General features: G+C 39.8%; 1 protein-coding gene and 1 non-coding gene across 2 annotated transcripts in view; both read left to right on the top strand.

The window, feature by feature from the left end:
• Positions 1–1,881: 1,881 nt before the first annotated feature.
• PABIR3 (PABIR family member 3) overlaps positions 1,882–17,551 on the top strand; it is a 63,455-nt gene continuing 47,785 nt past the window's right edge. The window contains exons 1-3 of the mRNA XM_015105019.4: positions 1,882–2,349; positions 2,647–2,821; positions 8,718–8,796. Of these exons, the coding sequence (XP_014960505.2) occupies positions 2,259–2,349; positions 2,647–2,821; positions 8,718–8,796 (345 nt within the window). The 5' untranslated portion in view covers positions 1,882–2,258. The remainder of the gene's footprint in view (positions 2,350–2,646; positions 2,822–8,717; positions 8,797–17,551) is intronic.
• On the top strand, positions 4,975–5,046 carry TRNAC-GCA (transfer RNA cysteine (anticodon GCA)). The gene has a single exon. It is a non-coding gene; the product is annotated as a tRNA-Cys (tRNA).

Below are 17,551 nucleotides of genomic sequence, written 5' to 3'. Positions count from 1 at the left end.
TGGGACACCTTTCACAGGAAAGAGGCAAGGGGCAGATGGCAGCAGACTGGGACACAGAGAAGAGCACCACAAGGGTCAAGGTATACATCTAAGCAAAACAACAACTCAAGATCATGGCACATGACTGCAGAACAGCAAATATTGATCAGGGAACACAGCCAGGTTGGTATAATAATGTGTGGGTAAAAATGGGAAGTAAAAATAATTTCTTTAAATATTGTGTTTGCCACTATAGTATATAGAAATGTTTGTTTTTGTAGTACTTGTTCCTTTTGACTTTCCAACTTGAGTATGTCCTGTTTCTATTTTTACAGGTTTTAGGTTCCTGTCATATAGCTGAACTTAAGTTAAAGAGAATCCCTCCTTTTTGGTAGTAGCTGGAAACTATTGTTATCTCATGTATTTAATCATTTCATATTCTTAATCCCTTTTCTCAAAACTTTCTCTTAGTTGCTCTTTCCTTGTTTGATTATACCTATTTTCTTAGTGTTATGTACTTTGTTGTAGCTTGGTCACTAAGTCCTGTCCAACTCTTTTGCGACCATTTTAAAAAACTAGATATCAGTAATGTTTAGACATGATGAGATTTGATTTGTCTATTCATTCACTGCATATCCATTAAACCTTATTGCCTGCCAAGAATATTAACAAACTCTTTGAAAAGTAAAATAAGCAGTAGATTGAAAGTAAGAGCTTTTTGTTCTCTGATGTACTCCATATTTTTATCTTATTCAGATGGTTTCGTTTTGACCCTCTGTTCTGTATTTAACCACTGCCTCTGCAGTCACTCTGAGTAAAGGCTCAGTTTTAGCTGCCATCTTTCATAAACTCTCCAGCTTACCCTGAGAAATTCCACAGTGGCTTTCAGGAATTTTGGTACCAGCCCAGATTCTATTGCTACCTAGTTATGTGCCATTAATCTCTCTGGAATTTTATCAACTGTAAAATAGAAAATATTTACCTAATTTACAAGATAGCTGTGAAGGACAAGTTACTTAAACCTGTTTTATTTATAAAATAATTTAATAACTATTTATTGAGTGCTTGCTTGTTCAGAAATAGTGTCCAGAGAAATATCCAGAGGCCCCTGGTCTGTCTTTCCACTTAAATAGAACAGCAGAGGAATCTTGGCTTTGCCACTTAGTAGTTGTAATTTGAGTAATCCCTCTGAGCTTCAGTTTCCTTCTTTGAAAAATGGGCATTGTGATGGTGCCTATCTCACAGAGTTACTGTAAGCATTAAATATGATCACATATTTCAAGGGCTTAGGACAGTACCTGGCACATAATAAATGGCCCCCAAATGGTAGCTATTGTTAACCTGTCTTATATCAGGAATGGAGACTCTAAATCGTCCTCATGTCAGGGATTTAAGTAACCTAATTCTGTCTAATATAATTACACTTTTCTTATTCTATTCTCAGAATGAAGAATGATTATGATCTTTCATGTTTATGACATAAACTTGTCATGAACTGTTTCAAGATAATCCTATTTATTTTAAATTCACCACTGATTAGCTGAACAGGGTTAATGATAGAACCAATTGAGATAAATATGTGAAAACATCTTTTTAAACTGTAAAGTGCTATACCGTGTTATGATTCTTTTAATTAATAACTCCCATTTCAATCGTTTCACTTGCCTTCTCTGCCATTTCTCTATATGGTTCCTAAGATGGGTGGTTTTTCAAAATTATTAGTATGGAGTTAAGAGGTGGTAAAAAAAAAAATTCTAAAAGAGCAGTTCTTACAATGTTAAACGGCAACACTGATTTGAATGGATACTAAATTCAACACACACACACACACACACACACACACACAACTATTAGCGCAATTGGTTTCAATTGTGTTAGGACTTTAACATGACCCTTTGAGAGCGGGTGGTCCTCTCCTCCACCGCCACCCCCAGGCTTTAGTGTTTTGTACATTGCAAAGGTTTAGGTTGTCTTTTGTAACAGGATGGAAAAATTCATGAGAGGTAACAAGCTTGTTGCCTCAGTCATGAGACAATGAGCTAACCCAAACTGAGTATTAGATTTAGGGCAGAAAAGATGGCGCTCCCATACACCTTATTTCCATCCTTTCTTTCCTAAATAATGCTTAAGGAAACCATGCTAGGGTTAACACGGGAGGAGAGGAGGAACAACCAAGGTGAATCCGCACTAGGCAGAGAGAAGAGAGTGCCTGGCTTGCGAAAAAAGGCTCCTTCACTGCGCGTGCGCCCGCTTCACCGCGGACACAGGCGCCCGTAATAATGCTCATTGCTTACGTAGTAAACGTGCGTCAGCGGGCCGGACCCAGGACGCATGCGCAGAAGCGCAGTGCCCAAATGATTCTGCAAGGCAGTGGGTTGCAGTTTTTGTTTTGACGGGAAAGGCTTACCCGGGTTTCCTTGGCTGAGGGAAATAAAGGAGGATTCACGGATTACGATAAATTCCTCATGTTCATTACAGGCTTGGAGGTGGAAGATCTCAGTGTTAGGTGCCCCAAGCTTGGAGTTAGGAGGGTCGGAGCCAGTCCTGTCCCACTTTGTGCCCACTGGTGTTAGGGATGGTAGGGCTGCAAAAGTGAGCACGCACTTGTCTAAGAACTTCTTTCTCTCTCTTCTTTTTCCTCTCTCCCCACATCATCTCCTCACTTAGCTGACTTCTTATGTGAACGGGAGCCAGAAAAACCAGAGAGCTCCAAACTAAGCTTCTGCACGGACAGAGCACGGGAGAAAATGGAACTACAATTGGAGGGGCTGCCGAGTTCAACCACTACAGAAGATAACACTTTGAGGCGATCCAGCAGCGCCCCTTTGATCAGTGGCCTTGGGTGAGCAGGATTGAGATATTGGAGGAGGCCTGCGCGGGCGGGAAAGGGTGGCAAGAGTTGCAAGAAAGTGACTTACAATAGCATTCCCACTTCTTGACTCATCGAGGTTCTGCAGGTATCTCCCTTGCTCCTGGTGACCGGAAGATCCCACTCTCAGCCTGGGGGCGGGGGGAAGGGGGACAGGCTGGCTGTAAGGCAAGGGCACAAATGAAACGTGACGTCCTCTTCTGACAGTTCATCAGGATCCAGGACCCGAAAGCAACAGCTATTTGGTGTGGAGCACGGCTTTCTCTAACTTCACCCCATCTCTTACCCACACCATTGAAGAAATTGTGTACTCCCCACCCTCACCTCCAGATCTGTAATGACTGTAATTTTTGTCATTCTCTCATCTACTTTGTCACCTCTGACCTTCACCTTAGCACACTCAGAGTGGGAATGGTTGGCAAGTAAATAAGCTTGGGCCTTTTTTACAGCTAGTTTTTATTTGAACAAAAAATTTAGCTATGACAGAAAATTGATCTCCTACTTTTGTATTCTCAGTAACCTACGTTGGCCCTACTTAGTTCTTGGCAGGTGAAAGTTTTTTTCTCATATGCATAAAACAGATATGCATATATGGCACATAGACAGATATGCAGTATATTTGTGTTATTAAAATTGTGTGGGAATTCTCGAAGAGGAGCTAATGAGGGAGGAAATGTCTAAAAAGACTCTAGAGATCTGATGATGAAAAAAGGTTTAAAAGATTAACTGATGGTTAACTGTATTTCTTGCATATATCCAAAGATCTGGCCTGACTCAACCTTATTTCTTAAAATAGAATTTTAAAGTGAGATCTTGGATTTCACATCCCAGTATTATAAGTTTTTCTCAGTATTGTAAAAATGTCTGAAAAATGCCTTCACTGCATACATTTTATTAAGTTTGCACCTCACCTTTTGCTGGCATCATCCTACTTGATAGCTGTAATTCACAACTGTTAGATGAGAACTCAGGAGACCAGATCTACCCTCCTTGTTTAATGTATGGGCTAACAGGTCCATCAGTCTCCAAGATGTCATAGTCAGTAATCGATCAGTACTAGGAAGCTGTGGCTCCAGACTCCTAAGCTAGTGCTTTGTCCACTGGCTCAGAGGGTAGATCATCTGCCTGCAGTGTGGGAGACCCGGGTTCGATCCCTGGGTTGGGAAGATCCCCTGGAGAAGGAAATGGTAACCCACTCCAGTATTCTTGCCTGGAGAATCCCATGGACAGAGCAACCTGGTAGGCTACAGTCCACGGGGTCGCAAAGAGTTGGACACAACTGAGCGACTTCACTTCACTTCAGTCAGTATCTAAGCTGACTAATTAAATAAATGCAGCTTTCTGGTCTTTTGAGTTAAGGGAGAGTATGTTCTAACAAAATGAAACACAAACTAAGAGTGACCTGAAAATAATACATTACCTTTTAAAATAGGCAGATAGAAAAATAAGGGGTGGAGACAGCTCTGCATGTTGTACCGAGAAAAAGAACATGCTATAAATTCAGGATTCTACTCTAAATCCTGTTGTGTGAATAAATGAATTGTTATGGGTGCACTCTGCTAGTAGAAGAAAATACTTGAGAATGTTCATTTTATTGAAAAGCTCTATGAAATGAAGAAACAAGTCACAAATATGTAGATGATGGAGAATATATATTTGCAGGAACATGTGGATTCTATTTAATATATTAAGTGCTGGGGTGGGGGGTGAGGGGCAGCTGACCAGGTCCCTTGTCCCAATCCTCAAAGTCCTGGAAATAAAGAGAGTGATCACAGTTATCCCTTCATACTTTACTTTGTTCTGCAAAAGATTGGAAATGTGCATTATATTAGAGCGTGGTTACAGTGTAGAACTCCATAGCTTAAGATCCTGATGCTGGACATGAATTTTTGTACAGAATGGTGAAGGGCAGTTGCATATTTCTCTAGTAGGAATTAAACCGAAAGATAGACCAAGTCCAGGGACTCTTGTCTATCAAGAAGTAGCATAGGAATGATAGATGACATGCCTGAGGTCAAGGAACTGGTCCGAGTGATCTGAGGGCATATTTTGTGCTGTTGTGACAAGCTTAGCATGTAATCAACAAGAAAAATTTAGAGCAGAATTACAGGGAGCCTTAGTTGCATTCCCTGGTGGCTCAGATGGTAAAGCGTCTGCCTGCAGTGCAGGAGACCCGGGTTCGATCCCTGGGTTGGGAAGATCCCCTGGAGAAGGAAATGGCAACCCACTCCAGTACTCTTGCCTGGAAAATTCCATGGACTGAGGAGCCTGGTGGGTTACAGTCCATGGGGTCGCAAAGAGTCAGACATGATTGAGTGACTTCCCTTCACTTTAGTTGCATTCATTTTCTTGCAGATTCTTTTCAGTGGAGTATGTCCACTGCTCACTGCACTTTCTTTTACTTGGCCTCTCATACTCATTGCCTTGCATCTTTCACAGCTCACTAAATATTGTTGCACTTCTTTGAAGCAGTTTTCCAATTTTGTTTGATGTTTCCTATGTATAAAGACTTGTCTCCCTTGCACCAGCATTTGCAGAATTTGTTGTGTAAATGTCAACTCTTCAATACAAACATCACTATTTCTTAAGTTCCTGTACATTTTTGTATTCATCTTGTATTAATAAAAATATCAATGTCAAAAGTTTTGAAGCTCTTGATTCTATCTTTAGCCCCTCAAGGTGGCTGACTTCACTACTGGTGTCAGTGATTTTATTTAAAGGTATTTTTTTCTTCTACTTCTGTGGCCCTTATTAGAGATTAAGTTCTTGGATTTCTGCCAGTGCCTTCCCTCTTTAAATACCACTAGTCTGACCCTGCATTTAAACTGTTAGTGCCTCAATTCTGTTTGAAAGACAAGCTATTGCCTGGGGGCCAAACTGATTGGTTTTGCAAATAAAATTTTATTGTAACATAGCCACATCCCCTTGTTCACTTACTATCTTTGGGCCACTTTTATACTACAGTGGCAGAGTTGAGTAATTGCAGCAAAGATTGTATGGATCACAAAGCCCACAATATTTACTGTCTGGCCCTTGACAGACTTTATCAACCGTCTAGATCCCCTGGAGGAGGGCATGGCAACCCACTCCAGTGTTCTTGCCTGGAGAATCCCATGGACAGAGAAGCCTGGTGGGCTATAGTCCACGGAGTCGCAAAGAGATGGACATGGCTAAAGCGACTGAGTGCAAGCACACTGGTTTTATAAGCTTGTATTAATACAAACCTGGAAGAAGTGGGTTGCCATTATGTACACATTACTATATATAAAATAGATAACCAATAAGGACTTAATGTATAGCACAGAGAACTCTACTCAATACTCTGTAATGCTTGTATGGGAAAAGAATCTACAATAGAGTGTATACATGTATATGCATAACTGATTCACCTAGCTGTACACCTTGAAACTAACACATGAATCAACTATATTCCAATAAAATTTTTTTTAAAGAATTACCTCCCACATGCAAAAGACAGTGGAAATATGCAACCCATTAGTGACCCTCCAACTTCCTAGTAGTAACTGCTAAAATATATTCCTGTTCTCGTAGGGGAAAATGACTGGGAAAGGAAGTAAAAATATACATATACACATATCCTCTCATAAACATTGTTACTGCCTATTATATGCAAATTACTGCACTGCAAAGATGTATCTCAAGGCTCAATAAGCTTTTAATAGGGAAAATGAATACTGAGAAGACTTAAATGTATGGTCGAGTAAGATCTGTGCTTAGAAGGGAAAGAAAGTCCTAGGGTAATTAAAAGAAGGGAGTTAGAAATGACAGGATTGGTGAGGAATACAAGAAAGTTTCTTGGATTAGATGGCACTTAAGATGGGTCCTAACAAATAAGTTGATTGAAAGCAGACTGGAAGAAAGGGGGCCAGGTAACTGAACAGCATTTCAAGAACATGGAATAGGCTTGGAAGTAGGAAAGTATAGGTGTATTCTAGAATGCTGGTCAACTCTGCCTGGATCACTGGCTCCCAAATGTTTACCTACTGACCAGTGCTGATCCCAAGTGACATTCTACCTAATCCATGGTTTTAAAAAGTTAAATACAGCATACTTTCCTGGGCATTACTGTATTTTACTCTGACCTGTATTGTCAGTCCTGCTTTTTTTTTTTTAAATAACAAAATGCCCTTTTATAAATGAAATGATGGTAGTTGATGAGATTTTTTTTAATGACCTTACTTGGCAAGAGAAAATGCAACTGCATGTTTGTGCCAAGATTTTGTTTTGAAATTTTCCTGGTCTGTGAAATCCAAAAGTCTGTGGAGCTAAATTGTGGAGGGCTTTGAAAATTATAGTGTGTGTGCCTAGTTGCTCAGTCGTGTCCGACTCTTTGTGACCTTATAGGCTGTAGCCCGCCAGGCTCCATCTATCAATGGGGATTCTCCAGGCAAGAATACTAGAGTGGGTTGCCATGCCCTCCTCCAGGGCATCTTCCCAATCCAGGGACTGAACCCAGGTCTCCCACATTGCAGGTGGATTCTTAACCGTCTGAGCCACCAGGGAAGCCCAAAAGTTATAGTAAAGAATGTAACTGAATTCAGAAGGCAATGAAGAGAATCACTGAAAGTTGTGAGCAGGAGAGCAAGCTGATTGCAGTAGGAAAAGAACAGAGATGAGCTGACCAATTAGACTATTACAGAGTTGGTGGAAAAGTAAGAATGCTTTGAATTACTTTTTAGCAAGGAACCTGGAAAGCATGATGGACATGAAAAATCATGGGTAAAACCTAAAAGAACTGGCACTTAATTGGATATAGGGAGTGGAAAAGAACATGTTAAAGATAGGTTATTATCATTAGGGAAACCTGGACGAAAGGTACACAAGAACACTCTATATTCTTTTTGCAATTTCTTGTGAGTTTCAAAATAAAAAAAGTTATAATGACATACTTTACTATATTTACTAGGCAATCAACAAGGACTTACTGTATAGCACAAGGAACTCTCATCAATATTCTGTAATAACCTAAATGAGAAAAGAATTTGAAAAAAAGATATATATGTATGTATAACTGAATCACTTTGCTGTATATCTGAAACTAATGCATTGTAAATCAACTAGAGTCCAATATAAAATAAAAATGCTTCTAAAGTTATAACAAAATGAAAACATAAATAGGGAAAGATTTCTTCAGGGTCCCAAGCTCAAATCAGGTCAAGGCTGGCTAAGCAGGCACTTTCAAAGCTGAGGAAACTAGGAACATCTTCAGCAGGCAGTGGTTGCTCAGCTCAGTTCATTGCTGCCATGGGGGAATGTGAGTCAGTGTGGCAAAGTCTTGCAAAATTTCAACAGAAGCCAGAAACCTGGAATCCGAATTCTTTATGTGAAATCTCCATAGTTGTTCCAAGTGTGCACAGTTAATTAAAAAACATTTTTAACACTGGGTAGGCCAAATGAGACATATCTGAAAAGCTCATTTCTATTGACCCTGCTAGTGGCTATCCCTCTCATCCATGTGAATGTTTGGGAGTCCAGAGGAAATTGCTGCTAGCACATAATAGCTTCAATCACAACTTTAAATTGGTTACAGCTTTACACAGAAAATGATGTGTCTCTAAGGCCACAATAATTTATACTTATTCTTGGTAGCATGATTAGAGGTAAAAGGGCATGCTTGAGAATTCCTTACCTTACATGGACACTTGTTTAGGTTCAGTCAACTAAGGATTTGTGTGTGTGTGTGTGTGTGTGTGTGCACGCATGTTTTATTTTCTACAGCTGCACAGCTGTCTCCACAAAGAAGATATTTACATCAATGGCAATGTTGTTTAAGGATTTGAAATCTTATTTCTTTAAAAAAAAGTTTGTAATGAATTTTAAATGACATATGTTTTCCTTTTCTTCTTAGTGATAGTTCACAAGTGTTACGATCTGATTCAATAACAACTCGAAGAAACAGTGCAACATGTATGACACAACACAGTCTGGTAAGAAAATGCTTGTGCTGCTGCTGATAAGTCGCTTCAGTCATGTTTGACTCTGTGAGACCCCATAGACGTCTGCCCACCAGGCTCCCCCGTCCCTGGGATTCTCCAGGCAAGAACACTGGAGTGGGTTGCCATTTCCTTCTCCAGTGCATGAAAGTGAAAAGCGAAAGTGAAGTCACACAGTCATGTCTGACTCTTCACGACCCCATGGACTGTAGCCTACCAGGCTCCTCCATCCATGGGATTTTCCAGGCAAGAGTTCTGGAGTGGGGTGCCATTATCTATTGTTGTTGACCAGTGGTTCTCAAACTTGAGTGTGAATCTGGAAGGCTTGTTAGAACAGATGACTGGCCCTCAACCCCAGAGTTTATGATTCAGGAGTTTTAGGGTGGGGCCTGAGAACTTGCATTTCTAAACAAGTTTCCACTTTGAGAAACATTGTTCTAAACATTAGTGAAGGAAAAATAATCACACTGACTGCAGTTATGATTGGTGCAGCTGCTGCAGCTGCAGGAGAATGAACTTTTAAATCCCACGTGGATTTAACATTGAGGTTTGTTTTTACGTATAAAACCATCTGGCTTCCAGTTTTTAAAAGAACAATCTGATTTTGAGGGGGGAATTTGCAAGTTCTCCTAAGGGTAATTTTCAGGCTTATAGCTTGACTTTATCTCATATTTATCTTGAATTGAAAATATAGTTTGTTTTTCATGGTGTTATAATGCCGTCTCTAAATGATAACTCATCTACTAATTATCCTGTAAACATAGGAAATATGCTTGTACGTCAGTAAGCCAAAGTGAATAAATGTTTCACTCTAGGACTCATTTTGTTGAGGTGAAATTCATATAGCACATAGTTATTTTAAAGTTACAATTCAGGGGCATTTGGTGAATTCACAATGTTATTCAACCACCACCTCTCTTGTCTCAAAAAACACACATCCTTGCCTTATTCCTGATCATAAATGGAAAGCTTTCAGTCTTTCATCATTGAGTATGATATTAGCTAAAGGTTTGGGTAAATGCCCTTTTTCATGTTAGGGAAATCCCTTTCTACTCCTGCTTGCTGAGTCTTTTTTTTTTTTTAATCATCAAAGGATGTTGAATTGTTTCAGAGGCTTTTTCTGCATCTATTCAGATGATTATGTTGTTTTTTCCTCTCCATTCTGTTAATATGATTTACTACTTTGGTTTTCTTTTATTGAACACCTTTGAATTCCTAGGATAGATCCCACTTAGTCTTGGTGTATAATCCTTTTAATGTACTATGGGATTTGGTTTGCTATTATTTTGTTGAGAATTTTTCCACTTACAGTCATAAGGGATATTGGTCCATAGTTTTCTTATAGTATCTTTGCTGACTTTGGTGTTGGGGTAATGCTGATATTATAGAATGTGTTAGGGAATGTTCCTTCTCTTATATTTTTGGCAGAGTTTTATTAAGATTGGTGTTGATTCTTTAAATGTTTGATAGAAATCACCAGTGAAGCCATCTGGCTATAGACTTTTTTGTTGGGAGGTTTTGGAAACAGAGTCTCTCTCTTTACTTGTTAACAGGTCTGTTGAGATTTTATATTTCCTCTTGAGTTAGTTTGGTAATTTGTGTGTTTTTAGAAATTTGTCCATTTCATTTAGATTATCTGCTTTGTTGACATACAATTATTCATGTATTTCCTCTTACATGATTTAATATGATGAAAGCTATAGAACATTTTAATGAAATGCTATAGCTTGGATTCTATTTTAAAATATTGCTTTCTAATCTTAAAACTGAGCACTTTCCTCTTTATAAAATGATATTCAACATTATTACCACAAATGCAATAATAGTATATTGGGGGAAAATTAGAACTGTTCATTAAACAAATCTTTCTTCCTCAATCCATTCTAGCTAGAGTGAAAGTAAAGATGAAATGGAGAGAAATGACGTTGGAGATGTAAACTTGTGAAAAATCTTGTAGGGCCTTAAAAGTCATTTTAAAGATTTTGCACTTTGGGAATTGCCTAGCAGTCCAGTGGTTAGGATTTCACTGCCAGGGCCTGAAATCAAACCCTGGTTAGGGAAACTAAGGTCCCATAAGCCATGCAGTACAGCCGAAAAAAGGAAAGACTTTCCACTTTGTCCTATTTTCAATGGAAACTCATTGAAGAATTCTAAGCCTGCGACTGACCAAATCACAGACCAGTCTAAGTCTGTGATCAAATTTGCACTCCTAAAAAGATTAGCCTGGCTTCAGAGTAGCAAGTAGATTGGAAGAGGACAAAAGTAGATGTAAGAAGATCAGATGGGCAACTGTAATAACTCTGGCAAACAGCTGATAGTAACTTGGACAAATGCAGTGGCTGTGGGAAGATCCATGAGATATTTGAAAAGTAGGATCAGTTGGTGATAGATTCGATGGAGAGTGGGACACAATGGAGGCAAAGATGATTACTAGCTCTCTGACTTGGGCAATTGATGGGATAGTGGAACTGATGGAAGGGAACATTGGCAGAAGAGTAGATTTAGAAGGGAAGATGAGTTTAGTTTTGGACTTGTTAAGTTTGAGGTTCTCTGATATCTTCAGGTGGAGATGTTATATATACAAGTTTGAAGCTTGGGATAGAGATCTGGGCTAGAGATACATTTAGGATCATTAATAGATCATTATTTGAAGCTATGGGAATGAATGAAATGACCTACGGAGAGAGTATAAGAGAAGAAGAGGAATAGGGAAAAACTTTAAAAATCAATCTCAGAAAGTTCAGTTCAGTTCAGTTCAGTCGCTCAGTCTGACTCTTTGCCACCCCATGGACTGCAGCACGCCAGGCCTCCCTGTCCATCACCAACTCCCAGAGTTCTCTCAAACTAATGTCGGTTGAGTCGGTGATACCATCCAACTACTTCATCTTCTGTCGTCCCCTTCTCCTCCCACCTTCAATCTTTCCCAGCATCAGGGTCTTTTCAAATGAGTCAGTTCTTTGCATCAGAGGGCCAAAGTATTGGAGTTTCAGCTTTAGCTTCAGTCCTTCCAATGAATATTCAGGACCGATCTCCTTTAGGATAGACTGGTTGGATCTCCTTGCAGTCCAAGGGACTCTCAAGAGTCTTCTCCACCACCACAGTTCAAAAGCATCAATTCTTCGGCGCTCAGCTTTCTTCACAGTCCAACTCTCACATCCATACATGACTACTGGAAAACCATAGCCTTGACTAGATGGACCTTTGTTGGTAAATGAATGTCTCTACTTTTTAATATGGTCATAACTTTCCTTCCAAGGAGTAAGTGTCTTTTAATTTCATGGCTGCAATCACCATCTGCAGTGATTTTGGAACCCCCCAAAATAAAGTCTGTCCCTGTTTCCATTGTTTCCCCATCTATTTGCCATGCAGTGATGGGACTAGATGCCATGATCTTAGTTTTCTGAATGTTGAGCTTTAAGCCAACTTTTTCACTCTCCTCTTTCACTTTCATCAAGAGGCTCTTTAGTTCTTCTTTGCTTTCTGCCATAAGGGTGGTGTCATCTGCATATCTGAGGTTATTGATATTTCTCCTGGCAATCTTGATTCCAGCTTGTGCTTCTTCCAGTCCTGCATTTCTCATGATGTACTCTGCATAGAAGTTAAATAAGCAGGGTGACAATATATAGCCTTGACGTACTCCTTTTCCTATTTGGAACCAGTCTGTTATTTCATGTCCAGTTCTAACTGTTGCTTCCTGACCTGCATACAGGTTTCTCAAGAGGCAGGTCAGGTGGTCTGGTATTCCCATCTCTTCCAGAATTTTCCACAGTTTGTTGTCATCCACAGTCAAAGGTTTTGGCATAGTCAATAAAGCAGAAATAAATGTTTGTTTTTTTTTTTTCTGGAACGCTCTTGCTTTTTTGACAATCTCAGAAAAGGCTCCACCAAGTAAGACTATGATGGAATGGTCAGAGAGATGGGAGGAGACTCAGAGGAGAGTAGTACCATGAAAAACCACAGAAAACAAAGTGGTTAGACATGATAAAGACTGAAATGTGTCCTTTGAGTTACCAAAATGGAGCTTATTATGAACTTTAATTTGAAAGAAAGTTCAGTGGAGAAAAGGGTAGAAGAAGCCAGAATGGATTGGGTTAAAATATGACTGAGAGGCAAGGACCCATAAATGGCACTATACATATGAACTTGATTATCTGGGGACAGATTATCCTTTCTGCACCTTAATTTCCTCATCTGTAAAATGGGAATGTAATAGCTTCTGCCTCATAAGTTTGTTGTGATTATATCAATCAGTGTAAAACACTTGGCACAGCAATGATACCTACTAAAAGTGAAAGTTGTCCAACTCTTTGCCGCCCCATGGACTGTAGCCCATCAGGCTCCTCTATCCATGGAATTCTAAAGGCAAGAATACTGCTAAATGCTCATTAAATATGTCTTTTACTAGTAATAGAATCTATGTAGAGAAACTAGGTACCTGGCATTTTTTAAATGCATAATTTTCCTTAGGATTTCTAGGCTCTTAGTTCCCATAAGGTTCAGCTTAATATCATGTATATTTAAAATAAACCATCTTGTACAATGGATTGGGTTTGGCAGAACTGAAGTCATTTTACCTTATTTGATGATGAGAATTTCAAGGCTTATTGGTTTAGCTTGCTGTAACAGCATTATGCATATGCTTTATTTTGTTCCAAGTATTACCTCATTATAAAATTTATGGAGATACATATGTGCCTTCATTATAGATAGGCTGAATTATCTAGGAGAATGAAATGATAATTAGAATGTTCTGGGCAAAAGCAACAAAATTCAACTAGAAGTGACTTAAACAATAAGGGACCTTTATTATACCAAATAACAAGAAGTTTGTGAAAGGAGGTTCTGGGGTTGGTTACTTCAGTGGCTCAGTGATGTCATCAGAGGCCCAGGTTTCTTCCATCTATCCACTCTACCATCCTGAGCAGCCTCACTCACCTTTGTATCTAGTAATTAAACCCAGGGTTCAGAATCACATGTATCAGTTCAGTTCAGTTCAGTTGCTCACTCGTGTCTGACTCTTTGCGACCCCAAGAAACGCAGCACGCCAGGCCTCCCTGTCCATCACCAACTCCCGGAGTTCACTCAGACTCACGTCCATCGAGTCAGTGATGCCATCCAGCCATCTCATCCTCTGTCGTCCCCTTCTCCTCCTGCCCCCAATCCCTCCCAGCATCAGAGTCTTCCAATGAGTCAACTCTTCGCATGAGGTAGCCAAACTATTGGAGTTTCAGCTTTAACATCATTCCTTCCAAAGAAATCCCAGGGCTGATCTCCTTCAGAACGGACTGGTTGGATCTCCTTGCAGTCCAAGGGACTCTCAAGAGTCTCCTCCAATACCACAGTTCAAAAGCATCAATTCTTCGGTGCTCAGCCTTCTTCACAGTCCAACTCTCACATCCATACATGACCACAGGTAAAACCATAGCCGTGACTAGATGGATTTTAGTCGGCAAAGTAATGTCTCTGCTTTTGAATATGCTATCTAGGTTGGTCATAACTTTTCTTCCAAGGAGTAAGCGTCTTTTAATTTCATGGCTGCAGTCACCATCTGCAGCGATTTTGGAGCCCCCCAAAATAGTCTGACACTGTTTCCACTGTTTCCCATCTATTTCCCATGAAGTGATGGGACCAGATGCCATGATCTTAGTTTTCTGAATGTTGAGCTTTAAGCCAACTTTTTCACTCTCCACTTTCACTTTCATCAAGAGGCTTTTTAGTTCCTCTTCTCTTTCTGCCTTAAGGGTGGTGTCATCTGCATATCTGAGGTTATTGATATTTCTCCTGGCAATCTTGATTCCAGCTTGTGTTTCTTCCAGTCCAGTGTTTCTCATGATGTACTCTGCATATAAGTTAAATCAGCAGGGTGTATAACATAATCTATGTATTTACATAAGTCAAGAAGGATATATATCAATCTATTATTAGTAGTTATCTCTGGAGCATGGAATTACGGGAAAATGTTTACTTCTGCCTTATGTGTTTCTATACTATTTGAATTTTTTCACAGAGCATCAACAATAGAGATGTTTTCATTTCTAGCTAATATATCACATTGCAAAATAGAAAAATCATTCTTGATACAAATATTGTTTTGAAAATATAATTGTCCCTTGGTACCTTGGTATATCCATGGGGGATTGATTCCATGATGCAGATGATACCAAAATCTGAGTATGTTCCAGTCCCATAGCCTGCCCTCCATATCCAAGGGTTTGAATCCTCAGATTCAACCAGCCACAGGTTGTGTATTGTTTGCAATCTGTGGTTGTTTGGACCCATGAGTGGGAACCCTCAGGGCCAGCTGTATATTTATTGAAAAAAAAATCCATGTATAAATCGATGTGTGCAGTTCAAACCTATGTTGTTCAAGGGTCAAATGTACTTAAAAAGTGTTACTGAATGCATGAACCTTAAGTTTAAGGATCATGTCTCATAGTAGACTGTCCCTAAATTTGATGCTGCAGGAATCTAGAGTATTCAAATTCCCAGAGAAGAGATTGGAATAGTGTTTGCCAGGGGCATGAGGGCGGTGTTCTTTCATGAGTCTATAGAGTCTCATGTTTGCAAGATGAAAAGGATTCTAGAGATTTGTTACATAACAACACAAATTACTTATTTAACAGTACTAATTGTACTGAGCTGTACAATTAAAAAATGGTAAATATAAGATGGTAAATTTTATGTATCAGTTCAGTTCAGTTCAGTCACTCAGTCGTGTCTGACTCTTTGTGACACCATGAATCACAGCACGCCAGGCCTCCTTGTACATCACCAACTCCCGGAGTTCACTCAAACTCATGTCCATCGAGTCGGTGATGCCATCCAGCCATCTCATCCTCTGTCATCCCCTTCTCCTCCTGCCCCCAATCCCTCCCAGCATCAGAGTCTTTTCCAATGAGTCAGCTCTTTGCATGAGGTGGCCAAAGTACTGGAGTTTCAGCTTCAGCATCAGTCCTTCCAATGAACACCCAGGACTGATCTCCTTTAGGATAGACTGGTTGTATCTCCTTGCAGTCCAAGGGACTCTCAAGAGTCTTCTCCACCACCACAGTTCAAAAGCATCAATTCTTCGGCACTCAGCCTTCTTCACAGTCCAGCTCTCACATCCATACATGACCACAGGAAAAACCGTTGCCTTGACTAGATGGACCTTTGTTGGCAAATGAATATACTATCTGCTTTTGAATATGCTATCTAGGTTGGTCATAACTTTCCTTCCAAGGAGTAAGTGTCTTTTAATTTCATGGCTGCAATCACCATCTGCAGTGATTTTGGAGCCCCCAAAAATAAAATCTGACACTATTTCCCCATCTATCTGCCATGAATTGATGGGACCATATCCCATGATCTTAGTTTTGTGAATGTTGATCTTTAAGCCAACTTTTTCACTCTCTTCTTTCACTTTCATCAAGAGGCTTTTAGTTCCTCTTCACTTTCTGCCATAAGGGTGGTGTCATCTGCATATCTGAGGTTATTGATATTTCTCCTGGCAATCTTGATTCCAGCTTGTGCTTCTTCCAGTCCAGTGTTTCTCATGATGTACTCTGCATATAAGTTAAATAAGCAGGGTGACAATATACAGCCTTGACGTACTCCTTTTCCTATTTGGAACCAGTCTGTTGTTGCATGTCCAGTTCTAACTGTTGCTTCCTGACCTGTATATAGGTTTCTCAGGAGGGTGGTCAGGTGGTCTGGTATTCCCATCTCTTTCAGAATTTTCCACAGTTTATTGTGATCCACACAGTCAAAGGCTTTGGCATAGTCAACAAAGCAGAAATAGATGTTTTTCTGGAAACTCTCTTGCTTTTTTGATGATTCAGTGGATGTTGGCAATTAGATCTCTGGTTCCTCTGCCTTTTCTAAAACCAGCTTGAACATCTGGAAGTTCATGGTTCATGCACTGTTGAAGCCTGGCTTGGACAATTTTGAGCATTACTTTACTAGCATGTGAGATGAGTGCAATTGTGCCGTAGTTTGAGCATTCTTTGGCATTGCCTTTCTTTGGGATTGGAATGAAAACTGACCTTTTCCAGTCCTATGGCCACTGCTGAGTTTTCCAAATTTGCTGGCATATTGAGTACAGCACTTTCACAGCATCATCTTTCAGGATTTGAAATAGCTCAACTGGAATTCCATCACCTCCACTAGCTTTATTCATAGTGATGCTTTCTAAGGCCCACTTGACTTTGCATTCCAGAATGTCTCTCTCTAGGTGAGTGATCACACCATTGTGATTATCTTGGTCGTGAATATCTTTTTTGTACAGTTCTGTGTATTCTTGCCACCTCTTCTTAATATCTTCTGCCTCTGTTAGGTCCATACCATTTCTGTCCTTTATTGACCCCATCTTTGCATGAAATGTTCCCTTGGTATCTCTAATTTTCTGGAGGTGATCTCTAGTCTTTCCCATTCTGTTGTTTTCCTCTATTTCTTTGCATTGATGGCTGAGGAAGGCTTTCTTATCTCTCCTTGCTATTCTTTGGAACTCTGCATTCAGATGCTCATATCTTTCCTTTTCTCCTTTGCTTTTTGCTCCTCTTCTTTTCACAGCTATTTGTAAGGCCTCCTCAGACAGCCATTTTGCTTTTTTTTTTTTTTTTTGCATTTCTTTTCCATGGGGATGGTCTTGATCCCTGTCTCCTGTATGATGTCATGAACCTCCATCCATAGTTCATCAGGCACTCTGTGTATCAGATCTAGTCCCTTAAATCTATTTCTCACTTCCACTGTATAATTATAAGGGATTTGA

The sequence above is a fragment of the Ovis aries genome, chromosome X (genome assembly GCF_016772045.2).
Source record: "Ovis aries strain OAR_USU_Benz2616 breed Rambouillet chromosome X, ARS-UI_Ramb_v3.0, whole genome shotgun sequence".
Lineage (NCBI taxonomy): Eukaryota > Metazoa > Chordata > Mammalia > Artiodactyla > Bovidae > Ovis > Ovis aries.
Note: the sequence above shows the minus strand (reverse complement) of the source record. Positions and strands in the feature narration are given on the sequence as shown.